The sequence below is a fragment of the Pseudogymnoascus verrucosus genome (assembly GCF_001662655.1).
Source record: "Pseudogymnoascus verrucosus strain UAMH 10579 unplaced genomic scaffold scaffold_11, whole genome shotgun sequence".
NCBI classification, from domain to species: Eukaryota; Fungi; Ascomycota; class Leotiomycetes; order Thelebolales; family Thelebolaceae; genus Pseudogymnoascus; species Pseudogymnoascus verrucosus.
The window spans coordinates 289,416-313,611 of record NW_017263662.1 but is presented as its reverse complement, the minus strand read 5'-3'; the positions used below and the strand labels follow the sequence as shown (position 1 = coordinate 313,611).

General features: G+C 48.9%; 9 protein-coding genes across 9 annotated transcripts; 3 read left to right on the top strand and 6 right to left on the bottom strand.

Annotated features, from left to right (window-relative positions):
* Positions 1-116: 116 nt before the first annotated feature.
* On the top strand, positions 117-1,554 carry VE01_03571 (uncharacterized protein; the record flags this gene model as incomplete). Its single annotated transcript, XM_018273058.2, has 2 exons — positions 117-910; positions 1,019-1,554. Exons 1-2 carry the CDS (start codon positions 586-588, stop codon positions 1,552-1,554), a joined length of 861 nt encoding a protein of 286 aa, XP_018132196.1. The 5' UTR covers positions 117-585.
* Positions 1,555-1,713: 159 nt separating this feature from the next.
* Positions 1,714-4,203, top strand: VE01_03570 (uncharacterized protein). Its single transcript, XM_018273057.2, has 3 exons — positions 1,714-2,256; positions 2,306-3,390; positions 3,489-4,203. Exons 1-3 carry the CDS (start codon positions 2,213-2,215, stop codon positions 4,196-4,198), a joined length of 1,839 nt encoding a protein of 612 aa, XP_018132195.2. The 5' UTR covers positions 1,714-2,212; the 3' UTR covers positions 4,199-4,203.
* Positions 4,204-5,720: 1,517 nt separating this feature from the next.
* On the bottom strand, positions 5,721-7,158 carry VE01_03569 (uncharacterized protein). The gene is made up of 2 exons (XM_018273056.2): positions 6,729-7,158; positions 5,721-6,679 (listed from the first exon to the last, which is right to left on the bottom strand). Exons 1-2 carry the CDS (start codon positions 7,139-7,141, stop codon positions 5,947-5,949), a joined length of 1,146 nt encoding a protein of 381 aa, XP_018132303.2. The 5' UTR covers positions 7,142-7,158; the 3' UTR covers positions 5,721-5,946.
* Positions 7,159-7,582: 424 nt separating this feature from the next.
* On the bottom strand, positions 7,583-8,954 carry VE01_03568 (uncharacterized protein). Its single transcript, XM_018273055.2, has 3 exons — positions 8,026-8,954; positions 7,884-7,954; positions 7,583-7,828 (listed from the first exon to the last, which is right to left on the bottom strand). The coding sequence occupies exons 1-3, from the start codon at positions 8,367-8,369 to the stop codon at positions 7,761-7,763; spliced, it is 483 nt and encodes a 160-aa protein (XP_018132304.1). The 5' UTR covers positions 8,370-8,954; the 3' UTR covers positions 7,583-7,760.
* A 398-nt stretch (positions 8,955-9,352) lies between these two features.
* Positions 9,353-11,461, bottom strand: VE01_03567 (uncharacterized protein). Its single transcript, XM_018273054.2, has one exon. It carries the CDS (start codon positions 11,076-11,078, stop codon positions 9,627-9,629), a length of 1,452 nt encoding a protein of 483 aa, XP_018132308.1. The 5' UTR covers positions 11,079-11,461; the 3' UTR covers positions 9,353-9,626.
* A 41-nt stretch (positions 11,462-11,502) lies between these two features.
* Positions 11,503-16,078, bottom strand: VE01_03566 (uncharacterized protein). Its single transcript, XM_018273053.2, has 5 exons — positions 15,959-16,078; positions 15,460-15,880; positions 15,085-15,390; positions 13,276-15,032; positions 11,503-13,227 (listed from the first exon to the last, which is right to left on the bottom strand). Exons 3-5 carry the CDS (start codon positions 15,229-15,231, stop codon positions 11,838-11,840), a joined length of 3,294 nt encoding a protein of 1,097 aa, XP_018132309.1. The 5' UTR covers positions 15,232-15,390; positions 15,460-15,880; positions 15,959-16,078; the 3' UTR covers positions 11,503-11,837.
* A 999-nt stretch (positions 16,079-17,077) lies between these two features.
* VE01_03565 (uncharacterized protein) lies at positions 17,078-19,676 on the bottom strand. The gene is made up of 4 exons (XM_018273052.2): positions 18,836-19,676; positions 18,672-18,776; positions 18,232-18,620; positions 17,078-18,162 (listed from the first exon to the last, which is right to left on the bottom strand). Exons 1-4 carry the CDS (start codon positions 18,989-18,991, stop codon positions 17,667-17,669), a joined length of 1,146 nt encoding a protein of 381 aa, XP_018132310.1. The 5' UTR covers positions 18,992-19,676; the 3' UTR covers positions 17,078-17,666.
* Positions 19,677-20,672: 996 nt separating this feature from the next.
* On the top strand, positions 20,673-22,146 carry VE01_03564 (uncharacterized protein). Its single transcript, XM_018273051.2, has 3 exons — positions 20,673-21,107; positions 21,186-21,608; positions 21,666-22,146. Exons 1-3 carry the CDS (start codon positions 21,006-21,008, stop codon positions 22,137-22,139), a joined length of 999 nt encoding a protein of 332 aa, XP_018132311.1. The 5' UTR covers positions 20,673-21,005; the 3' UTR covers positions 22,140-22,146.
* A 357-nt stretch (positions 22,147-22,503) lies between these two features.
* VE01_03563 (uncharacterized protein) lies at positions 22,504-23,714 on the bottom strand. The gene is made up of 3 exons (XM_018273050.2): positions 23,419-23,714; positions 23,093-23,361; positions 22,504-23,028 (listed from the first exon to the last, which is right to left on the bottom strand). The coding sequence occupies exons 1-3, from the start codon at positions 23,482-23,484 to the stop codon at positions 22,731-22,733; spliced, it is 633 nt and encodes a 210-aa protein (XP_018132305.1). The 5' UTR covers positions 23,485-23,714; the 3' UTR covers positions 22,504-22,730.
* Between the last annotated feature and the right edge of the window lie 482 nt (positions 23,715-24,196).

Genomic DNA, 24,196 nt, shown 5'->3' with positions numbered 1-24,196 from the left:
TCTGCCTCTACCCCATCTTCTCCTCCGCTCACCGACTATGCCTATACCCATTCAGCGATGCTAGCGATGCCATCTATTCAGTAAATCCCAAGCTCAGAAATTCCACAAAAATTCCAAATTATATCCAGCTCCCCCTGCGCCACGGCCCGGATCGGTCATCGCCCTACCCGCACAGTCCAGCCGTAACCCACAGTGGAATTACCCCCCTCCACACCCACCTATCACAGCCCCCAACCCCCTCATCGTCCCGCAAAGTCCAGATGAAGGATCCGGGCCACCCCTACTATCCCGATCTTCTGATTCGCCAAGACCCGTCATTTATGCACCCGAGGCTTCAGCCTCGCAGATCAGAATCCTTCATAAAATCCCCATTGGGAGAGCTGAGGGGTGGGAAAATTAACCCCGGGTGGTGGCTGGAAATAGCTCGTGTTCGGGGTTCGGTGACACAGGGTGGACGGTATGGCTGGACCGACGTCGTGAGCCTTTTTTATCCCCATCGCGCCCTCACCCTCAACCTCCTCGCCGTCGCTCGCTCACCCATCAATCCACCCACCCCGCGATCCCACCGCACGCAGCGACCTCACAATGCACTGCCGCCACCTCCCCGCCCTCATCCCGCGCCTCCTCCTCCTCCTCCTCTCCGCCGCCGGCCCCTCAACAGCAGCAGACGACCAAAAATGCTACGGCGTAAACGGCTCTCTCCAAAGCTCGGACATCAAACCATGCCAAGCGGATCTGCCAGCGGGTAGCCACGTCGCATGCTGCAACCTCACCAAGGATCCGCCGGATATATGTATTGGGGGGGGGTTGTGCTATAGTCAGGATGGGAATACGATTGCGCAGCTTTTGGTGGCGTATGGGTGTACGGATCCGACGGGGAAGGATGTTGCTTGTCAGACTTATTGTAAAAGTGAGTTTCCTCTCCCCTTTCTTTCCGTGGGAGTTTTTGTTGCAGAGCGTGGGGGGGGGGGTTAAGGGCGTGATTTTTGGGGGGACAAGGACTGACGATGGATGATAGATACCGGCGCACTCACATACAACCTCCACTCCTGCGAAGACGCGAACTGGTGCTGCAGCCCCGACGGCGACAAATGCTGTTCCCTCCCCCATATCACCCTAAACCCACGCGACGTCCTCCCGATCGCCAAGGCAATCACACGTACCGTCCTAGGCGGCGGGGCGACGACGACTCTGACGGGCAGTGCGGTGGTAGTAACAGAGACGGAAACCAAAACAGTTAAGCTAGACGCCGCGGGCCAGACAACAGCCGTGAGCGAGACCAAGAGCGGAACGACGGCAGAGGAGTGTCCGAAGGATAATACGGCTGTGGTGGGGGCGTCGGTGGGAGCGGTGCTGGGCGCGGCTTTGGTGGCGAGTTTGATTGCTTTGGGGATGGTGTTGCGGAGGCAGAGGAGGCCGGGGGGTGTGGGGGTGGTGGGGGGGGATGGGAAGGGGAAGTTTTATCCGGCGGGGACGGTGCCGGCGGAGATGGATAGTAGGTATGTGGTTGAGTTGGATTCGAGGGCGAAGCACGAGTTGGCGGGACAGCATTAGGGGGAGGGAAGTTGTCCGAAAGAGAAATGTGATACCGACAACGTGCGAGTGGGGCGATGATCCCGGGGGGGGGGGGGGGGGTGAGGGAATGGAAGGGGTAACGTATATAAGATAACAGGGGTAATCGGGGGGGGAGTTTGGATGGTAACTTGAGGGGTATGTTAATATAATGCCAAATATGATTTTGTGTCCACCAGGCCGGAATTTTCACCGAAGAGCGAAGGAATGATTCCACAATGGACCGAGCACGCCTCAAAAAACACATCATATAACACATAGCCGACGTCCAAGGTATCAATCGAATCCCTATTGGCTTCAAGAAGCATCAAACGGGGGTAACCAGGCGAGGATGACACCACAAGGCGTGTTGCTGTCGCATTCGGATTCACGTCAGCATCCATTGCCGTAAGCGCAGACAAGTTGTCTTGTCATCACGGAATGCTTGTATCAGCGCAAAGCTACGATGTAAAGTTACACTAGAGCAAAGAAGGCGAACATCTCAGCCGCTAAGATCTCTTGTGTTCGCCTTAGTCGAAGGGATCTCTTGTGAGATTTTAGTACTCACTAGCCTTTTTGACCTCCCCGGAAGAACATGGAGACTACCAAGCGATTCGGCGGTTCGCCGGTTCACAGATTATATTGGTGGTAGATTTGGTCGATGATACACGGGGAACAGATACGTACCGACGTACGTATGAGAAGGTGCTCTTAGTCTGTAAGCTGACAAAAAATGGGCTGATAGTAAACGTAGTAAAAGAGAAAATAACCTGCGCTCTGATACTAAGATGTACGAGATATTATATTTTGAGGAGAAAGACCAACAATTTCTTTTTCGATATTTACTTCATTGCCCCAGGGGAATATTGATCAGTATGGCTTCCTCGTCCTCCGTCCCGAATGGCACTTCTTCTCCTCAAGACCAAAACGACACAGTCGGTCACGGGACAAGGCTTCTTCCCCAAGTCCTGGATGGCCTTGCATCTACAGACCCGAACCATGTTTTGGCAATGTCTGCAAAGGTTGATATATCCGAGGGCTTCAATTCATATACGGCCTTGCAGCTCTCCCAAGCTGTGAACTACACTGCACACTGGCTAGAATCCCAACCCAGCTTGTCTCATACGATTGCATATATCGGCACCCAGGACTTCAGATATTGGGTCATGGAGATTGCTGCTATCAAGATCGGGCATCCGCTGCTTCTTCCAAGCCCTAAGAATGCCCTTCCAAACACAGTGTCGCTGCTTGAAGCCACCAAGTGTGGCATGGTATTTTACTCTGGCAATTGCAAGGAACAGTGCATCCAGCTGCAAAGCCTCGTGGCAAGCCTGCGGATTGTGGAAGTTCCGGACCTGGATGAAATGATAAATACTCCGTCTAAGCCTTACTTATACACCAAGACTTGGGAAGAAGCAAAAGATGATGTTGTCATGATAGTACATACATCAGGCTCGACAGGTGCCCCGAAGCCCATATACTATACAAATAAGGTTTTGGCCTTTCCGGATGCTTCCTACCGCAACCCGTCAATACCAGGACGAATGTCGCTAAGTTTATACAGCATGATTGCAAAGAACAAGCCATTTCTGTCATCCACTCCATTCTTCCATCTAAGTGGAATATTCTTCGGCGTCTATGCGATATTTTGCCCAGCAATTTCAGTGATTGGCCCACCAGTTTGTCCGCTGACAGGAAAGATGGTTGTTGAAATTGCGAAGAGGATTGAACTAGATGGCATCATCATGGTTCCAAACATGTTCGATGTTGTATTCTCGGAGTACAGAGATGAGATACGCCCATATCTGGGTTCGTTGCGACATATATGCTGGCTGGGAGGTACGTTATAAATTTCAAGGCCTAATCGTTCTCTCTGGATGGATCTCCTGTCCGAGCAAGAACAAATTTTGAAAGTCACTGCTAACACTACATATCAGGTCCATTGGCTTTTAGCACTGGAGAATGGATTGTTAACAACACCAATGCAGATCTCTGGCAGGTATTCGGCTCCACGGAAGTCGGCGCTTATTTTATGATGTCGCCCCCAAAGTCCCACTGGCAGTATATGGAGTTCCACCCCATCACAGGACCGTCAGTAGAGCAAACCGCTCCAGATTCCGAGCTATACGAAGTTGTGTCCCGGCGGCAGCCCGACCCAAACCTCGCTTGGTCTCGCATGGTTTTTGATGTCTTTCCTGACATAGATGAATGGCGATCAAAGGATTTGGTGAGCCGATGCAAAGACCCCGGCTTTGAGCACTTGTGGAAATACGAGGGCAGGGTCGACGATATAATCGGCCTCAGCAACGCATTAAAAGTCAACCCAGTGCACATCGAAACGAGCTTGCAAAGCCATCCATCGTTGAAAGGGGCATTGGTGTTTGGATGGGATCATACGAAATGCGGGATATTGCTTGAACCAAAGGACCCGAAGATTGCGGCGGATGCTCTGATTGAGGAGGTTTGGCCAGCGCTGGAGAGCGCAAATGCACTTGTTCCGGAGCATGCAAGGATTCCGAAGAACTTGGTTATTGTTAGCGATCCCGAAAAGCCGTTTCACAGGGCTAGCAAGGGTTCGGTTGTGCGATTGTTAACTACGAAAGAGTATGCAAGTGAAATTGAGGACGTGTATCGTGCAGCTGCATGAGGGAGATAGATCTATCATTCCGTTCAAAAACCCTCGTTCTCAAGAGCAGCATCCTCCCATTCAGCGTCTTACTTTTGTTCAAGATGGCCAGTATGAATATGACTATGTTAAATTATACAACCACAATCCCGCTCCAAAGCCATCAATCATACGCAAAACCGACGAGAGTGATGTTAAACAAGCACCTACCTCCCCTACAACACACCAAATAGCAACTTGCAGCATCATTGGGGGATGTTCAACATAACGACTCGCTAGTTGACTCTATCTTGCTGCTTAGTGTTATTCGGAGACCTCAATGTTAGACGAAGCCAAGGCGCGTTCAGTCCATTTATGCTATCATGATTGCCGCTTCTTAAACAGCTGCCCATCTATTTTATTAGAATTTCCAAGTGGCATTCGAGATATTCCACAGTTCGTCCCTTTACAATAATAAATCAGTTTGTGAATTTGTGAGTTGGACTTGTTAAGGTGGCATACTTTCTTATATCCCCGAACTCTAATCCATAAGAACCGTCCTAGCCAAATGAGAGAAGGAAAGGGGAGTCATAATCCGATGATAACTCTTCGCTTTCTGCGTCGGACTCCGTTGACGAGTCTTCGCTGTCTATTTCCTCAATCGGTCCTTCAGATTCTCTGGCATCTTCAAGAGCCTGCTCAACTTCTTGTTGGGAAAGACTCCAGCAGTTTTTGCAGAGGAGTTTGTATTTGGCCCGCCAGCCTAGGTTGCGAATGTTGCCCATTTAATCCCAGGTAGTTTTTTTTCCCAACAAGGGTGTCTAATGGAGCTGATATGTTCCACTGAGTAGTCGTTATATGTATACTCCGTACATAATTGACAGCTATCCTCTTCATAAGGATTAACATCCATATTAAACAAAATTCGAAGTGAATTTGTATCCCACCCATCCTCTACCACCACACCAGCAGAAATTTCATCCTCCAAAAATTGTTCAAGATTTTCCACGGATTCTTTTATAAAAGTCGCCCACAGATGGAATGACTCTGGGCTGCAGAGTGAGAGCGATGTAGGCGTATGTGGTTGGCGAAAGCTGACATCTTCAGAGATGATATGAAGGCTTCCACCTTTGCTTAGAAACGTCTAAAACTGTTTCTAAAAATTGTTCAAATTGAACATAACTGTGACAAATAGAGCGCCGGTCGCATGGAGATGTATTCAGTCCTGTAATAATAGAAGGCCCTATATTTAGAATAGAATTAAGTAGTTCATCCAGATATAAACTCTCAACGATTACTACATAGTCTATTACCTCGCTCCAAAAGCCTGGATATACAATATCCATATTATTTGACGAAGCAGCAGCGAGCGCCCATGCAGTGTCTGGGTATGTTTCTTTTGCGCCGAAAGAATAGCGACGAGAACTGCAGTGAGATTCAATCATCATATATATAGGACATATTTCTCCTTTTTGGGTAATGTCGTCTGAGAGATCAATTTCAGACGTAAAAAGACGGAAGGTGTTGATAAATCGCCGAGAGTCTGGTATCCCAGCTTCAACAAGTGCGTGAAGAGGAGACCTATTAAACAAGTTAAATAAAAGTCCTAACAGGACAATTATATCGGACTTTTAGTAGTAAAGGTTGCTCCATACCAATCATGCTTTTTATTAGCATATAATGCCATTGCATTTTTTGATGCACCAGCTTTTAGTAAAATGTCGCATAGCTCTACATCATGATTTTGTGCTGCTATCTAGAATGATGCTATTATGGAGATATTCATATACCTAACTTTTATTAAAACTTACATGCAAGGGTGTCCAGCCTCTAAAATCTGTGTCCCATGGCGTGGCTACTCGGGCTGAGAAGAGTTTTTTAACAGCCTCAATGTCTCCTGTGTCGCAGAGGCTAAAAATAATAGCGTCGTCAGGTACCGCGTAAGACTTGAGAAATAACGGCCGCCATTCTTGCGAGGTTTGCGTTATCATAGCATTGATGTGATATTGAAAACCCATTTTTATGAGCCACCAGCTAGGATGGACTCGAATTGTTGTGAAATGCTCGTATTGCACGTCGTCGTCATCCTCGTCACTTCCTTCCGGAATAAGTGCACATGTCTGAGAAGAGATATGAAATGTACCAAAAATGGTACTCGTAGTACTTGTTTGGTATCTTTTATAAATTCTTGTCCCTTCATAGACCTGGCGGCGTTTGGTTGTGGAACGTCGTGTCGAGGGTGTAGGTTGAGCATCGACCTCGCTCATTGTAACACTCGATATTTGTTCAAATGCCTGCTTGAGACCAAATTCAACCCCGTGTCGGTACACTGGATTAGAACTGCCAGGCATCATTTGATGGACAGCAGCGAGTATTTCCAGCTTGTGGTTGTTAAGATCATCCGAGATCTTCGATAAGGTCGTTACAGCTTGGGTCGTCTGGTGTAGTTGAAGTGTCTGCTGCAGTTGAAGGGTTTCTATTTCCTTCTTGAGTGCTTGATGCTGCGTAGTATGGGATGTATGGCTAATACACTTCAGTAATGATGAAACAGTGCACTATACAGAAGACTAACCTCGCCATTATCAGTGCAAGACGTAATGTTGACATCGTCTCTTGTAAACATGATTTGAACTCGCCGACTTTTTCTTTCTTGAACGCGGCTTTTAAAGTAGCCCATGCTCGAGTACGTCGACTTTCAGCCTTGAAGCCAGGAACAATATCGCTCACAGTTGTAACAAGCGACGCAACTTGCCCTTCACAATTCTTCAACACATCGCGAATATATGGATCAGATAAATCCTCTTCACAATCGATCTTCTCAAGAATCGTAGATAACAATCGCAGATCTGTCTGAATTGCACAGAAATGTTTCGGTGCGTCTTTGACAGACTCCCAGAAGTCGTGGAGTTTCTTGACACTTTCTGCGAGTTGGATAGCGAGGGAGACGACGGCAATGCCGCTGGCAGCTGCTGAGAGTCCATCCATGGGAAGAAATTATTTGGAGTCGGAATGAGTTAATCGAGGAGAAAGAGAGGCCATTCCTCGACACCTTCAAGATGTCGGCATGCAGGTCAACGTGTATACACAGCCACTATCGCCTTGGCATTCTTCTCACTGGTTACGCCGCGTACAGAGCGAGGCTGCATAAAGCAGCAACCAAACCCGCTGAAAACAGCAGCCACAACCTTGTATAAAGTTTAAAAATAAATACAAAAATGAAAGTAATCTATCAGAATATATACATCATCAAGTTTAGCATAAATAAGGAGACCCAGCCTGCTAAAAGTCAGCCGCGGGACAGTGTCTGTGCCACATTGCTTATCACACGTTCTCATATCCAGCCGTCTCTTTCTAATGTCCTCGCTCATCCGCCAGTTTATTTTAAGAGACGGAAACCACTCATGCGTAGTAATCATAAATTATGTTCTACGACTGCATAAAGTTTGACGGAAGTAGCTAAGCTATGAAGATAAAATGGCACAAACCCCAGCTCACCTCTCACAACAACCCCATCCACCCTCGGCACTTTTCAACCTTTAACCTTCGATTATAGGTGTCTATTTGCATGCTAGTGTTAGTAACAAGGGGGTATGAGTCTTGGGATTTAGTCCCATAGTCCTGCTGGTGGAGAGCTGTTTGGCACATCTGGCCATGGACAGGGTCCGAGGGCAGCTGTGCTTTGTTAGTATCTCTCAAAATCTATAAAACAAGGGTAAGGGAGGCCCACCCTTGGTACACTTGGAGTCAGTGTAATATCCTGGAACATAGCAACTCCAGTTCGGAGCCCAGTCCCATGTGCTTCAACCCTTGTCAGCTATCTCATCCAACGATTCAAGGCCCTCTCCCGTGCCGAGAAAAGCAATACTAACCAGTTCCCGCCAATGCACTCTCCGACCGTGTAGCAGCTAAAGTCATGGCCTGTATTAGGCTTGAAATCGGTGCGGACCGCAGATTTTCCATTGCCATTCCACCCTGCATGCCAGGGGTTCCAGCGGCAGCTGACAGTCGTCACGACGTTGACGATCTTGCAGACCACGGTGGCGCGGGGGACGAGGCCCGCCACTTCAGCATCCTCGTCGCGGAGGGCAATAATATCGCGGGGGGTGTAGCCGCCTTTCACGACTTCACCCTTCACGACCTCAGGCTCGGGGACGGGGTTGGCAAGGGCCGCTAGCGGCAGTAGGAGGAGAGTGAAGGCGTTGGAGAGCTTCATGACTTTGGGTTTTGTTTTTGAGAATTGCTTGGTTGGAGCTGGAAGGCTTGAGATGAGGTGATGTGAGAGTAAAGGGAAAGGATTTTCGGGATTTCACGTCCTCTTTATACATTATTTTCTCACATCACTTCATCTCAAGCCTGGAATTTTATTTGGGTTCGCCTCTGTTCATCGTGTGAAGATAATACGGCACATCTCAACACCCGCTCTTGTCGTTTTCTCGCGATCTTTGGCGCTGGATATCATCGTGCCAAGAGTAAGATAATATACGCCTTGAAGTGTTGTCGGGCGAGAACGTAAACCCGCACCGCCTTGGCTGGCGTATGTGCATAGATATGTGCGTCGCCGGTGTCTTTTATCCCCGGACGACTCAGGGACCATCCGTTTTCTGATATCCGGCAAATTTATAAGCCCGCTGTCAGTTTGCCTTGGAGGATCAAGGATTTTGCCACGAGGTATTTCCTAGATATTGGTGGGCAAAATACATCATTGAAGCTGAATTTGTCCTTAAAAATACTCATATTTTTCCCGGTTGGCCCTTCGCAGTTTGTGAACGAGAAGGGAGGTCTTCCAGATATTAATTTTTCAATAATCGAGGATCTATATTCAGTAATGAAGCACGCGAGCTTGCGCACCTAAGTTTACCTTAGCGTAGCATTGTTCCATGTCTGGCACTATAACGTGCGGGGAAATAGCCTATGTGAGGAACAGCACAACCGACAGAAATAGGCGCTCTGTCCCTGTCAAGTGTAGCCGCTGTCACAGGTTGACGCGGGCTGACAGGAACGCGGAGTAACCTCAATGCCATTCATCCAAGAACCTCACGGTAACTGAGAAAAGCTTACTTGTGCATCATCTTACGTTGGAAAATGTTCGAATAGTCACTAACCTATACATCTCAATTCCGCTGTATCCGATGAGACGTTGATAAGGACCCGAATTACATGCAGGCGGCTGACGTGACCTGTCGTACAATATATATCCTCCTTGAATTTGCTCGCCTTGGTCAGCTATACATAGCCTAAAATGTGAACATAGAAAGGGCATCTCGGCTGCAACGTACCTCACTGTCTGCCTTGCGGCCGTAGCTGTGAACCTCATCCGATTGCGACATGGTGGACGCCGTGGATAAATGGGTGGCAAGCTAGGCACGTAATGGAACGGAATTAGCAGTTATGGGATCGTTCATCACAGCAGGCTTGGTTTGGAAGTGTTAAATCGACACAGCCATAGGAGTGCTCATAATAGCGCCCCTCTTTATGATAAATACACGGTAGCGGGTAACTGGTGATAGAGCTGGTAATTCAGCTCCTGCGACCACTCCAAGACGAAAAACTTCGTCAGCGCCACTATTCCATCTAAATCTAACTTCGCCGGCCTCTCAGAGCTTCTCCAGAAAGATGTTTGATCTTTGTTAATGGATTCGCAGCCTTCGGAATTTTCAACGAGGATATCCACGAGACCAGCCACGATCCGCACTAGATCTCCACTGTTTCCCCGTCCAAACATAACAGATGACGAAGCCATTTCTGCCATGGACGTCCGTAGAAACTCAGGAGACCATCCAGCTTCGACCAAGGCACTCTTCTTGTCTCTCACAATGTCCCCAATCAGACCTGCCAACTCCTCGCGATAGCTATTCATGACCTCAGACCCATAGGCAAGTAGAATATCCCTCATACCGCGATGCATCGACCAAGACAGATGCGTCCAAGGCAGACAATCCAGTGCCCGCCTCAAGAGCTCCTGCTCATGTTTCTTGACGATTATACTTGCCGTCTCGATGTCCGGCGCCGAACACTGCACATCGAGCTTTGTGTCTTCCTTGCTGGCACTCAGATCTCCAGCCGGTGCAAGAGCCAAGAAATCTACCTCCGCCGACTTCCCACCCGCCATATTATACAAGTGTCGGCTCCCATGCGCCCCCGGAAACCCCTTCTTCCTCTCCTGCAATACCCATGGGCCGTGCTTCTTCGCCCTGCCAGGAAATGCGGCTTTCCACCCCATACCATCGTCCACGATCCCCGCCAGCATCTCGACGCACTTCCCAGCACGCAATGGGAACGACGGCGGATAAACGTCTTTCATAGCGTTCATTCCGTCATGCGCCGCAAAAGTTACGATGCACTGCTCGCGGATAGGCCAGGTGACAGCCCACTGACCCGCGTAGGAGGGATAGGCAGCGCGATGGCCGGCGGCGTCGGAGTAGGTAAAGATACAGCGTGCGTTGGTGAGTGCGAACAGCGTCATGAGCGTTGCGCGCGAGATGGGGACGCAGAGCTTGCCGTCTTGGAGGGAGAGGGGGACAAGGGGGACGTCCGACCAGGCGGTCACGGGGTCAAAGCCAGTGGTGCCTTTGGTGGTAGTTGAGGTAGAGAGGGAAACATCGGGTCGGATAAAGCTTAGGAGTGTGGCCCATCCGTTTGTTCCCATCCCGTCGTGAGGGTGCCGCGTGAGACGGAGGTTATTGGCACCGCAGAATTTCTCAGCCTGCTGTATACTGATTGCGGGCCCGAGAGGTAGCGCCGGCGCGCTGAATAGCGTCCATCCGTTCCTGCTTGAAAACCAGCTCCCAATTTGCTCTTCAATTTCCTTTGGTGTCAGATTCGATGAGGTTGAATCCCCGTCTCTGAAGTAGCACAACAGACCAGCAACGGCAAGCACAGCCGATACGCCCTGCACTACTTGGCTGCTCGTAGCGTTCTGCATACTTGCTTGAAACTTCGAGCTGTGGTATGCTCAGTATTTCAGCTGCAGTTGAGCGAGCGGCGGCCTTTTGTAAAAGGAGTTGACACAATCCTTGGTATAACCTGAGAATATGCTGTCAAACGTAGGGCCGGCTACCACGCGCTTTAAACTTTGAGAGATAGATATTCAGCGTGCAGGTGCAGCCAATGTACCCAATACCAGAGATAGAGAAAGAGGGTTGAAGGTGACAGAAGCAATTGCTGCAGTTTGGGCGATGTAAATATTCCGCCCTGTCATGGAGGTTCGGCGAGACATCCGCCGTAGCCACGCTTACTGTGGAGCAATCTATGGGGATGGATTAGTGGCTGGAACAATCAAATTACGGCCCATCTAGGCTGACAAAGCCCTCAATGGGATTTCGATCCTTGCGGGTCACGTGGAGTTTGAAGGCAACTCTTTATTTGATATTTCTAGTTATTTGACACGGAAATGTGGACTTCGCATTACTTCGTTTTTCGTGATTTGAGTGCCTGGCCTCTAACGCCGGCGCGAACCGTGGGAGTGGATAGACTCCTCCCTGTGGCTCCACTAGACCCTTTGCTCGCGTCGGCACGATGCCCTTAAGGCCCGCTTCCCGCTTCCCTGCCGATGAAATAGAACTACGGCGGTGCCAGCACTCGCGCGAACTACTATCATGCAAGTATAAAATAAGTTGGCCTCTCCTCAATAAGGAACCTATCCAATAACCATCTCCCCTCAACCCTAGCGCTGTCGCATTCCTCACGCCGTCCAACTCCCCGCCCTACGTTCCCCATCTCCCCCCACCGCAAAGTTCATGATATCATCCGTAATCCTCGTGTCTAGCTTCGACGGCATCTTTTGGCCCCCTCCCTTCCCCTGCGCAAACGCCTTCACCACCAGCTTCGCCCCCAAATTAGGCGCCGTCCCTGTCTCTAATCCGCGTCGAGAGTCCTCGGAGCGCTGGACATCCTTAGCCCGTGCCTGTGTCCTTGGATGCTTCTCACCAAGCACGCGCTCGCTCGCCTGGAGGACGTCGACAAACAGGCCTGCGGCCTCGTGGTGGCGGGACTGGCGCTCGTAAAGCGTCGCGAGGCGAGATAGAGTTGTTAGAGTTTCTGGATGCTCGTGGCCGAGGTGGATTTTCTGGAGGTCGTGTGCGGAAGTTAGAAGGGGCTCTGCTTCGGAAAGGCGGCTGAGTGAGGTAAGTGTTGCGCCAAGGCTAGATCTGCATCGTAGTGTCGCCGGGTGGATTTCGCCTTTTGTCTCCAGACGGATGTTGTAGACGGCAGTTTTGATGGCGTAGGCCTCGGTATGGCGCGACATGAATGAGTAGGTTGAGGCGAGCTGGGAGCGAGTGAGGAGTACCTCGTGGTGTGTGTCGCCTTCGTAAAATTTCTGATTAAACTCAAGAACCTCCAGCTCGATCATCTCAGCTTCAGCATACCGACCAGTTTCATTGTAGAGCCAGGCGAGGTATAAGAGAGATATGTATCGATAAGGATGTGAGAGGCCCATGTACTGGGTCCTAAAATCGAGTGCTTGCTCTGTTAACTCCTCGGCTTCAAAGTATTTACCTCGCATGCCGAGGAGACAGGAGAAGGAATGCATTGTCCAGAATGTGAACCAGTGTGTTGGTCTGGTCTCGAGCTGAACAGCAAGTGAGTGAGACATGAGCTTTTCAGCTTCCACGTACTTCCCCTGGCATGCGTATGCCCAACCTATCAAAGCCAGGGCATCTAAGCTCTGTGGATGTGATGGTCCGTATAGCTTCGTCCAGCCTTTCAGCTTTTCGGCTTCCAACTTCGCCGCACTATCGTAGTCTCCAAGCGCACGGTATGCAGTTGCTGCATAGCTCATCGAGATAAGAGTATCCGGGTGCTCATTTCCCAAAACCTCACGCCGTCTTTCCAACACATGGGTTCCAATTTCTTTCGCCTCTTGGAGCTTTTCCATCGGCCGGTATACAATCCCTAGATATGCCATGCTTCTGAGCGTCGACGGATGGTCGGGGCCGAGCGTGTCTGTTTTGCCTTTTATGGCGCGGAAACATGCGTCCATGGCCTTGGGGAATAAGTACAGATCTTTTGCGGCCTTGGCGACAAGATCAAGGGTTTCTAGTGTATCTGGATGATCTTCTCCCAGGAATCTCCTGTACAATTGTTAGATAACACTCCAATATTATAAAGAACCAACTTACAGTCTAAGGGTATACGATTTCTCAGCCTCCTGCAAACTTGCCGTCGGATTGCCAATAGTATACCGGCACATCGATACGATGGCAAGCAACTTCCCTGCACAAACTGGACATACAGTCCCTTCTGGTACATGGCTGACAGCTCCATCCTTCTCGTTATGGGATACCTTTGTGTTGGCCATATTCTCAATCTCTTTCAGGTGATCCGATTGTAAAAGCACAACAGCATGGGGAAGGTACGCCGCCCACTTGGCCCTAGTATCCCAGTCGCTGTGCACGTATCGCTCTGCCATGATTCCCAAAGCCTTTGCCGTGAACATCTCAAGTCGGTCATGATGGGCTAGCCAACTACGCATAGCTAGCCTGACTAGTCGGTGAAGGTCAAATGACTTGTCTCGTCGGCCCTCCCATATTGGGCCATCCGCACGTGAGGTGATCAGAGAAAAAGCTTGCAGCGTGCCCATTGCCTTGCTGAATTTAAGGGTGCTCTTCTCGTTGTAAATGAGAGACTCGGGGATCGCCTGCGGATCGAGCATGCTCATGACAGAGAGTATCTCGGCAGCTAGCGGGTCTCTTTTTTGAATGAACTCAAACGAGAGGCTCCATGTCGTCGCTATCGGGTTGCGGATTTCGTCGTCCCGGTAGTCGTCGTCAAAGTCTTCACTGAGGAGCTCGATCTTATCTTTGTCGCTTGAGCGGTAGATCTCGAGGTAGCTAGAGATAGAAAGGAAGTTCTGTTTTATAAATGACGACGCTTGAACGAGTGCGAGAGGTATGCCGCAGAGTTCCTCGCTCAGTTCTTTGAGATCGTTGAAAGTATTGTCTTCCACCCCAAGGCGGGTATCAAGCAATGTAATCGACTCCTCGAGGGACAATGCTCCGAGCGAAATTGAGTTTCTCTTCGCGAATTCCATTCCTACTCTTCCATCGCGAGTTGACATAAGTATGGAGCCATTATCCGAGCGTGGTATTGACTGCGACAGTTTACCAGATCCGTAGAATAGGTCATAGTCGTCGGCGTTGTCTAGTAAAAGCGTCCACTTGCCCGACTTCGGACTTTCAAGATAATCCTTCACCAGCTCGATCTTGTTGGACATGGGGTTTTCCCATCCTTTGATTTTTACGAGCCTCGCTATTTCGGCGCACGTCTTGTTCATTCGAGACATACTGCTAGCGTGGATCCAGAACACCGAGTGAGTGTCCGAGTCCTTGAACCGATACGCATATTGCAGCAGTAGTCGAGTCTTCCCCACCCCACCAAGCCCGATGACAGAGATTCGACGATGTTTATCTTCGCCTGCTAGCAACTTCTCTAGCGCCTCTATGGTATCTTTTCGTCCAGCAAAATCGTCCGTCCAGACAGTAGGAGCAATGAAATGCTTGACGGGCACTTCAACCTCGACTTCGACTTTCTTGGGCATCTCTGCCATAGCAGTCAACTTCTGCAGGATCGAACCCGCTGTTGCGGCCGTATATGCTCCATGATAGTGGTTGATGACTGTTAGCGACTGCGCCAGACCCGCTGCCACGGCTTCGACATCTTTGTCGTGGAAAACGCTCGTGAGGGCCTTCCAGTTTCTCTTCCATCCTGCATCACCAGCTGAGGGCGCCACCTTCTCCAATATCGCCTTCAACTTGAGAACCTCCTGATGGCAGGCGTTGATAACCGGAACAAGCGCCTTGCATGCCTCCTCCTCGAGTTCGTCGGACTGGGTCTGCTTCCATGTTATGTGGAGCGCATGCGAAATGAGGGGTAGTTGCTGTATATTGTTAGTCCTTTATCCCAGTAGCGACATGAAGATTAAGGTGCACATCTTGTAACGCCCAAAACTCTCTCGGCAGGCTCGTGGTGTCATCTTTGTAGTCCTTTATCCGCCGCAGCACCTGCGAGCTGAAACTGACGAGCTGGAGAGTACTCGAAATGATCCCGATAAGGGCCAGCGCTTCAGCGCCGGACATTCCGAAAGTATAGCCGCCGCGAGGGTCGGCGCGCTTTACGGTGTGACTATGGTGTTATGCGTGCGATAGCACAAGCGCACTCGTAATTTACAGCGTGGAAAACATCGGAAGAGTGGGTAATTGCGATACCGCCGCAATACCCCTCGTCACATGAAGAAGCTGTTCTGGGGGGTCAGACAGGGTTGAACAATGCTTAGGCAGCAAAAACTATTTCTGGGGTTGTCGTACTGTGATGAAACGCGGCCCCCAAAACACAGCCTCATAGGCAGTCGCAGGGCTGGAAAAGTATGTAACCCTTCATTCCCACCAGTCGATAACGCCTACACAAGCATTAAAGAGGCTTGGAAGCCTTCGCTATGGGGCTTCTGGTGGATGCAAGCCCTTTGTCATTAGCCATGATCCAGCGTTCGGGTATACGACCCGCGCTGGGGCGTGCTAGCAAGGTTCGGGCCTTGACAGATTAATGGAACGCTCCGTGCCATCCTGAAGCCTCGTGGCCTCCTGTCACCTGACCCCGTGGCTCGTGACTTCAAGAAAATAATTAATTGTTTGAAATGGATGTGAACTTCGTAATATTATATAAGATTATAAGATTGTGGTTTTAGAGCTTATGTTCGGCTTGCCGTTCGATTGACTTCTTTGTGCCGCCCTGCGTTGGAGATATTAGCGGGTGGCAGAGACATATGCCCGATTCCTGAGGGTTACTCTGGTAGTGGGAAATTCTCACTTTAGCAGTCGGGTGAGGAAAGAGCTATAAGCCCGTTTTGGAAGTTATGGTTAAAATTTGAGTTACTTGGGACGAAAAAATGCTGTCAAAAAGCAGGATTAGTTCATTGTTCCTGTGAAATTGATTCGTATTTTTTCTTTAACGTACATGTATAACGAATGTGGCAGACAAGCGAATGTGCCAAAATTCCACGACCACCCCCACTACCCAACCAAACATAGTACTTCTCAACAACACGACATGCCTCAACAAAAAAGTGACGAGAGAAAGTTGACCTTAGCTATCTAGGCTATCTAAAAAAGACCCTACACAAAGCCTTCATGCTATATCTAAGGTCTATTCTATAGACCACTGCAAGCTTACTGTTACGGCGAGTTCCCGCAACCCCTGCGCCAACACGTCGTTTAATAGGGTATAAGTTATTAATCTTACTCCTATATAAAGCATCTAAGATTAAACTTACATCTTACAGATTTATTATTAAGGATAAGAAGTATAATTATATTAGTATAAGGTTCCTTAGTAATGTAAAGTTGTTAGCTAAGAAGATAGTTTCTTTAGTTTAAAGTACTTTTGTCTAAGATACATGTCTACATAACAGTAGGCTTATAGATTAAATAGAAAACCTTTCTATTTAATCTATAAGCCTACTGTTATGTAGACATGGTTAATTCCTTACTAAAGTAGCTAGGAAAAGCTAACAAAATGACTATGTATTTCTAATCTAATTTAGCATGTAAATGACAGATCTATAGCTTTGAAGGAGCGCATAACGACCATATTTATTACTAGATAGTCCATAATAACATTATGTAAGCCAATGTGCATGTGGTCTTTGCTTGGCCATTTATCATGAAGGAATTAGTTTAGTTTAGTCCTCATGGGTGACCAGTTGCTCCTGCGATCATCAGCGCTCGGACGCCTCTCAGCCAAACGGCCCCCTACGATCCCACGTCCTCAGGGTTGCTCGAGAGCGACTGGTTCTACTGGTATTTTGAAAATAATACAAGTAGTTTTCACTCTGGTTCATGAAGCGTAGGCAGCAAAATCAATACAGAAATCTTATATTTATAGCCGCCATTCAGTACTAGCATAATTGTACGGGGTTCTTCTATTATGGTCAGTTTCACGTGCTAAAATCACTTTACGGAGATATCCGGAGCTGGAATTTCAAAGAATCTGGAAGAGGGGAAGAGCACATAAGTACCGAGTCTAGGGTCGTGCAGTGGTTGCGTTCTTGGCCCTTAACCCCACTAGCATAGGGGCCAAAACCAAAAATCCCAACCTTTCCCCATCGGTTTAATCACCCATTTGCGTTGAACTACTAAAAACGGTGGTAGCGTCCAACCTTCTCCATTAATACAGCCAGGCGCTAATGAGCTCGCAATCTTCGCACAAAGCTCTCTGGAAATCGTAAACGTGAATCATGCACCCCTCGACTTACTTAAAACGTGCATGGGAACAGACCACGACCCCCCAGCGGCATGACTGGGAAGTTGGGTTGCAGAGCGGGTGGGAGGTATCAGCCCATCGCTAGCGTCTGCGCACCAACACACCCCGCGCGTTCTAGGAAGGATATCGGCATCAATGAGCTAAGAAATTTCATTATGCATATAAATATAAATTTCCCTATTAGGTCATTCTGAAATTTAGTGAAGTAGTTGGCATAGAAATGGTATCATCGCACACACTCGTCTTCGTTCTCAGCTTAATGCGTCGTCTGCGTCATGCCAGTCGTCTTCATAATCCCCCCTCTCCAAGTCGGCTCGTCATCACTACTGTTCCCCCTTAATTGGGCATCACTGTTGTTCCACCCTCCAGGGTCCACATTCCGATCATGCGACCCCTTTTTGGTTTGGCCCCTCTTCGTATGCACATCCCACTCGATGACCGTCGTGACGCCGCCGGTCTTGCCAATATCGCTGCGAAGCGCAAACGCCTCGGTGGTGCTTCTGCTGCGCATGTAGCCAGATTTCGGCCAATGGTTCGAGAGCTCTGGGGCGGAGCTGCCACCGCCTGTGCCCATGCTGCCGCCGAAGAAGACGCGGAAGAGCGGGCGCAGGGTCGCTGCAGCGGAGGCGACGATGCCGATGCCGACCTCAACCGTGGACCAGATCGCAACGTCCATGGTGGAGTAGAGGAAGTCGTTGATATGGGCCATGCCACTAATGAATGGGATGCGGACGATCGTGGCGGTTGAGGCACTAGGGATGGGTCAGGTCTGATCTGCGATTGCGGGGACGGAGTGGGTGGAAGGAATGCAGGATGCTCACATGCAACCGACGGCAAGAATGGCGGCGACGGACAGTTTGGTGCGGAAATTCATTTGCAGATTCCAGACCATGAAGGCAGGGAGGATGCCGAATGTCCAGTCCCCCACACAGGAGATTGCTGAGTAGGCGTAGAAGGTATAGACTGTGATCTTCGGGTCAATACAGGTGCCCTCTCCACCGGTGTACTGGGTCCAGAAGTATGCTGAGGGACGACACTGCAGGACGAAAAGAAAGAAGAAAAACGTGGAGTAGGCTTCAGTGACGATGATGACGGTCCAGATGATGATTTTGTGGGTCCTGGCGACGGCGATTCGGAGCAAGAAAACGCCAATGCTGAATTTGAGCGCCATGGAGGTCAAGATGTAGACGGGTTCACATGCCCACCACCACTGAGAACGAGATTAGCCCCGACCCTCGTCTTGCCGATGAGGACTAACTACCTTCAAACCCACTGGGAGCACCGCCTGTGGGATATCAGCAACATGCTGGCCAGTCCCGTTATGCACGCCAGAGATGGCAAATGTACTGTAGAATATGAAGAGAATCTTGCAAGTCTCGTCAGCGTTTGTGTAAATCACACAGGAGAATAGAAAAGGTAGTGTACCCAAGCGATGACGGCAGAGTAGTCGTCGAGTCCAAAGCTTTTGACAATGAATATTCTAGTATAGCATCGTAAAACAATTGCGATGGTGCCTAATGCGACGAACAAGCCAACCGTTGCAAGGAGTTCAGGTCCTCGACCAGCTGGGGCTACTGGCATGGTGAATCGAGATAGTTCGCGAGGCTCAATCAGACCTCTCCGACGGGCGTTGGTGAGGAGTGCAAGTTGCGATTTCGATGAAGATGAAGGTGAAGAACTTGGATCTGGACATACATAGCTTTCTTATCATGCCCTCCACGGTTGTCGCTGTGTATCATTTGTGCCACGTCCTCTATGCCACCATCAAGTTCCCCACCGTAGTTCCTTACGCATCAGGTATGTGCACGAGATGGAGGTGTCAATCAGAGGAGATGAAGGTGTCGATCAGAGGAAATGAAGGTGCCGATCAGAGGAGACGTTTTATTTGAGAGTGGCACACAATCACTAGCGCTGTAGGATGCGACATAATAGGCCAAAGATTGACGACCCATCTGGGTGGGTTGTTCTATTAACATTGGATGTGGCCGACTTAACAGCAGGGAGTATCACCTCTCCCGCTCTGACATGTACCCATGGTTGTCGAATTTTGTATTGGGCCAAAAGGCGGGGCAGAGTGCCTTTTAGCCCAATACATGCCTTCTGTCAAGACAATGGCGTTTCTAGCTCATGTGAATACACAGAGCATCTCCCGACTGCAAATTTTTTTTGGTGGGGGGGTTAGCTACTCCGTTCCGTGTGTATGGGTGTTATTGTCTGACGTATCAGTGAGGCCTAGGTTCAAGCGATCGGCAATTGCAGATGAGGTTGGAAATGCGGGGAAGGAACAGGGGTGCTAAACAACCGTGCGCTGCGATAGCAGCAGACGAGTAAGCACCTTATTTCCCAGGACACACGAAATCAAGTGCCAGATATGATGTTTTAGTCTAGAATCCGACCTTTATGCACTATTATGCTTATCATCCGCCATATTAATATGTAGCTTAAGCAGAATACAGAGTAGTTCAGTTTGAGCCGTCCCTAGGACGTACAAGCAGCGGGTCTCCGTCGATCTTTTACCTTGGCAGCCTCTTATCTGGGCTGTAGTTCGCTCCGAACTCTGTCTGCGCCCCTGAAAAGATACCCATCATATCACAGTACGGCAGTAGCACGCTGCTCTAAATGACCCCATTCTATAGCATCCCGTGCTTCCTTACCGGAGTACAGGTTCACGAATATATCGATATCTCTTGAGACGAGCGAAATATATTTGATGGCGGGCTAGCGTCGGTGTTGCCTACTTTAGTATACTCGTTTCTTTCACCTCAAACTCTGGGACAGACTCTGTGGATGACGATGCCAACCTCCAACGACCTTCGATCGCAGAGACGCCTTGAATCACAAGTCTATTTACTACGCGCGGTCTTTACCATTGAGGTATGATTTGATGGCAACAATGATGAACATGCGCAAAATGAGGGCGCGTTCCAGACCAACTAGATGGGGATAAGCGCTTCGAGAATTTTTATTACCACGGTAGTCTGCCGTTGTGTGGGCCGCGCAGCGCCACACGGCCATTTATGGCAATCTTTGTCCTTTACCTACAGTCTGAGCTCCACTGTGAGGTCTGGATGGCTTATTTTAACAGCCACTCACTTCATTTGTTTCCCTTATCGTTCAGCCAATAGGAGCACGTCTTGTGTTCTCTTCCTGAACATCGGCATGTGACTGTTGTGATTTCAATTTGGACTCTGTTGAATGAACATCAGATCAATTCACATTTGTCTCTTAATACTAAAATTCATTTTACCGCATTCTCCAGTTCAGCAGTTTAATTAGAAGGAGTGCGACCAGTCATTGAAAACAATCCATACCTACGCTAGCGCCGCCAGTGTCAGCCATGGGTTTATCCACAAATCCTGTCCACGCTAATTTAAGTCTTAATCAGCACCCCGCTTCATGTAACGTGAGGCGTGGTGCTGATTAAGACCCTAATTACTTCCAGTAATATGATGTAAGCTAGTATAGGGTATATAATGAGGTAAGGGTGTAAAGGTGATATCACAAAAGCGTGCAGGCTATCATATTTTTCTAAACATTCCGACGAAAGTGTTTTCCTATCAGAACGTGAACGTACACGAGTTTACGTGGATTTACGATGTCCGTGAATGAAGCAGCTTGGATTTTGGAGGCAAAGGGAGACCTTCGGGTTCAACCAACCCCGTATCCAGTCCCGGAGCAAAATGAAATTGTTATCAAGGTGTGCAATGACTGTTGATGTTCCCCGCAGATCGCAGGGTCTACCAGACGAGCGATCAACTAAGTTAACACTTAACAGAACCACGCATTTGCCATCCAGCCCTTAGATGCAAATATTCGCGCCAAAGCCTATATGGATATGCCATATCCCTTCATTTTGGGGAACGGTGTGGCTGGAGTCGTCGATGAAATCGGACCATCAGTTACAAAGTTCAAAAAAGGCGACCGCGTCGTATCAGACACACCAACTTACCAGTTGAAGAAAACCAAATACGGGTGTTGGCAGAAGTACGTGGTGGGAACAGAAGCTACGACTGCAAAGATTCCGGAAAACACCAAATTTGAGGACGCTGCAGCGATCCCTTTTGCACTTTTAACTGCGGTAGCAGCCCTGCATTTGGAATTGGGGATGGGTAAACCCAAGGAGAATCGCCATGGAAAAGCACTGATCTGGGGAGCAAGTGGATCGGTGGGAGGATATGCTGTTCAGTACGCTTCAAGTGTGAGTTTTGAAAGGCCAAGAAGCACTGGCAAGAAAACGTGTTGACACCAGTATTAGGTTGGATATGACGTCGTGGCAACAGCATCGCCGCGGAAATTCGACTACGTGCGTGGTCTTGGTGCGAGCGAGGTCCTGGACTACAAAGATGACCAGATTGTTAAAAAGCTGCAGGAACTCGGCCCATATGACTTTGTCATGACAGCTTCTGGGGATGCAGTAGGAGTAAACGCTATCAGTGACATCCTGCAGCCCGCGGGTGGTAAATTTGTCTGTACCCGCCCGAAGAGCGAGGAGATGCGTCTTGCTGCCAATGTCAGCCTCCATTACGGCTTTTTTAGCATGGCTACCCAAAAAGTGGAGAATGCAGACTTCACAGCATGGTGGTATGGTGACTATTTACCTACGGCTCTTGCTGGCGGTGTTACACCGACGCCGTTAGAAAAGCGACCTGGTGGGTTATCTGAAATCCAGGCAGCCTGCGAAGACGTGCTGGCGGGGCGTAGCCCGAAGAAATTGGTTCTTAGTCCCTAGATTGGGAGGATATAATTAGTCGTCTATTTATAAATGGGCGAATTTAGACTTTGTTCCATTCGCGTGCGATCTTCACTATTGTGCTATGCCCCTCTGCCGACTCGTTAACGGCCGTATCGCAATTTGGAGGTCATACTTCAATGCCAACCAATCTACATTCCATTATATACAACGAGGTGCCATTTCGTGCAAACTTCATACTGAGATATCTTACTCTGAGAGCGAGGCTAATCGATAAACTTTGTTGTTGGAACTGCATCTGGATGAAAACCCCTATTGAAACCCTATCGGTCGCAGTCGTCGCTGATTATCATTACGAAGGGCGGGGAAAACCAGCACCATTTTGCGTGGCCGAGGGGAGACACTCAATTTCATTCAATTTGGGGAATTTTCTGGATCTTGAAGAACGGCTTCCGTTTCAAAGTTGTAATAATTCTATCTTGCGGGATAGGACACCTCAAATCAAATATTGCAACCGGATAAACGATAATTTAATTCAATCTCAAAAGTTTTAAGTTAAGATGTTGAGCCTCGGGCCTCACATGTGACATTCGAATTAAACACCGATTGAGTGTTAGGAGCACTGCCTCTTTACTTTGAGGTATCCTTGGTTGCCATATAGCTTTGCGTCAAGCACCTGTAACCCGGAACATAGTCATTCCAGATTGCACCGAACCCTTCGATATCCCGGCGCCAATCTCTGTGAAGCTCAGCACCAACAGCTGCCCAGTTGAGAAGCTGGCAGCCTGCTTGAACCATCCGCTTATGGGCGGCTTCCCTCGTGTGCTCCTTGAAGGTACCAGACGCATCAGTGACCACAAAGACATCATAGCCTTGTTCAATCAAGCTGAGAGCGGGGAAGGCAACGCAGACTTCAGTCAATACACCACTACCGATTGTTAGCGAGGTCGATCTAAAACTGCGCTGGTAGATAGTCTCAATCCTTGACTTACCTGATGATGACCTGCTTTTTGCCGGTTGCTTTGACAGCATTGGCAAAATCCTCGTTGTCCATGGCATTGATTTGCCCGGGGCGACGAATCAGGGGTGCATTGGGGAGCATCTCCGGAAGCTCTTTGACGATGGGGCCATTAGGCCCAGTTTCAAAAGAGGTAGTCAGGATGGCAGGCGCTTTAAAGTAAGCTGCCACCTTAGCCAATCCCAAAACATTTGTGTGAAATTCATTGGGGTCAAAGTCACGGACCAGTTGGACTAGCCCAGACTATTTCAACGAAAATTAGTCAAATCGAATTGTTGATGAATTGATAACGCAACGTACCTGGTGATCAACAAAGAGGAAGACGCAGTTGTCTCTGTCGAGACGCTTGTATGCAGGAGGCGACATGGTGATTTGTAGACGGAGTACTGATGTGATATTGTTATAATGATTGTTGTATGATGTGCGACTTCAACAATATACGGGAAAGCTGTCAATTATATAGTACGATAGAACTCGCACTCGATCTAGATGCTTGAATTGCCTCGGTCTCCATATTTCGAGTGTGACCTCATTCTTTAAAATCATTCACGTCAGGCTTATTAAGGTCAATCCTACTAGTCAATGGCTGGTTTCCATCAAACTCATACGTAAGTTATAAGCTAAGGATAAAGTTGGTCACGACGATTAAGGTTGTCTAGCCTAAATTTATAAGCTGACAAAGGGCAGCTTTATTATTTAGCGTGGCCCGTGCGTTACTTATTGGTGGAAACAGTACTCTGGAACGTAATGGAGAACCTCGGAAAGGCATCTTCGAAGCGAAACCTCGAAATGGTCTACGTCATGACCCTTTTATAGGAAAATACTGCCCGTATTGAAAATCTCTAAACGATGTGTACAAATCCCTCGGGATCCATTTCTATCGTAAGGCAGTGCGCGCTCGCCGACGTTGAAGTACGTGAACCAATATTGATGGGGGGAACGGGCTTTGCTGCGGGTTACGCAGTGGGCTTCACACCCTAAAATGACAGCTAAAATGACAGATTTTCCCCGGGCGGGGGGTTGTCTAGCTCTTGGTTAGTCCACGAGTTAGCTAGAGACGCTAGACTATTAGAAGCTA

Excerpts from the sequence above, each read along its gene's own strand:
- VE01_03570 (XM_018273057.2), top strand. The coding sequence starts at position 2,213 with ATGATACACGGGGAACAGATACGTACCGACGTACGTATGAGAAG. Across the intron at positions 2,257-2,305 it reads ACCGACGTACGTATGAGAAG|TAAAAGAGAAAATAACCTGC; the intron begins GTGCTCTTAGTC and ends TAGTAAACGTAG. Across the intron at positions 3,391-3,488 it reads ACATATATGCTGGCTGGGAG|GTCCATTGGCTTTTAGCACT; the intron begins GTACGTTATAAA and ends ACTACATATCAG.
- VE01_03569 (XM_018273056.2), bottom strand. The coding sequence starts at position 7,141 with ATGGATGGACTCTCAGCAGCTGCCAGCGGCATTGCCGTCGTCTCCCTC. Across the intron at positions 6,680-6,728 it reads CTTGCACTGATAATGGCGAG|CCATACATCCCATACTACGC; the intron begins GTTAGTCTTCTG and ends GAAGTGTATTAG.
- VE01_03568 (XM_018273055.2), bottom strand. The coding sequence starts at position 8,369 with ATGAAGCTCTCCAACGCCTTCACTCTCCTCCTACTGCCGCTAGCGGCC. Across the intron at positions 7,955-8,025 it reads GAGTGCATTGGCGGGAACTG|CACATGGGACTGGGCTCCGA; the intron begins GTTAGTATTGCT and ends CAAGGGTTGAAG. Across the intron at positions 7,829-7,883 it reads TGACTCCAAGTGTACCAAGG|CTGCCCTCGGACCCTGTCCA; the intron begins GTGGGCCTCCCT and ends AACAAAGCACAG.
- VE01_03567 (XM_018273054.2), bottom strand. The coding sequence starts at position 11,078 with ATGCAGAACGCTACGAGCAGCCAAGTAGTGCAGGGCGTATCGGCTGTG.
- VE01_03566 (XM_018273053.2), bottom strand. The coding sequence starts at position 15,231 with ATGTCCGGCGCTGAAGCGCTGGCCCTTATCGGGATCATTTCGAGTACT. Across the intron at positions 15,033-15,084 it reads AGTTTTGGGCGTTACAAGAT|CAACTACCCCTCATTTCGCA; the intron begins GTGCACCTTAAT and ends AACAATATACAG. Across the intron at positions 13,228-13,275 it reads AAATCGTATACCCTTAGACT|GAGATTCCTGGGAGAAGATC; the intron begins GTAAGTTGGTTC and ends ACAATTGTACAG.
- VE01_03565 (XM_018273052.2), bottom strand. The coding sequence starts at position 18,991 with ATGCCAGTAGCCCCAGCTGGTCGAGGACCTGAACTCCTTGCAACGGTT. Across the intron at positions 18,777-18,835 it reads ACTCTGCCGTCATCGCTTGG|ATTCTCTTCATATTCTACAG; the intron begins GTACACTACCTT and ends GAGACTTGCAAG. Across the intron at positions 18,621-18,671 it reads TGCTCCCAGTGGGTTTGAAG|TGGTGGTGGGCATGTGAACC; the intron begins GTAGTTAGTCCT and ends TCTCGTTCTCAG.
- VE01_03564 (XM_018273051.2), top strand. The coding sequence starts at position 21,006 with ATGTCCGTGAATGAAGCAGCTTGGATTTTGGAGGCAAAGGGAGACCTT. Across the intron at positions 21,108-21,185 it reads AAAATGAAATTGTTATCAAG|AACCACGCATTTGCCATCCA; the intron begins GTGTGCAATGAC and ends AACACTTAACAG. Across the intron at positions 21,609-21,665 it reads CTGTTCAGTACGCTTCAAGT|GTTGGATATGACGTCGTGGC; the intron begins GTGAGTTTTGAA and ends CACCAGTATTAG.
- VE01_03563 (XM_018273050.2), bottom strand. The coding sequence starts at position 23,484 with ATGTCGCCTCCTGCATACAAGCGTCTCGACAGAGACAACTGCGTCTTC. Across the intron at positions 23,362-23,418 it reads TCCTCTTTGTTGATCACCAG|TCTGGGCTAGTCCAACTGGT; the intron begins GTACGTTGCGTT and ends TCGTTGAAATAG. Across the intron at positions 23,029-23,092 it reads AAAAAGCAGGTCATCATCAG|TGGTGTATTGACTGAAGTCT; the intron begins GTAAGTCAAGGA and ends AACAATCGGTAG.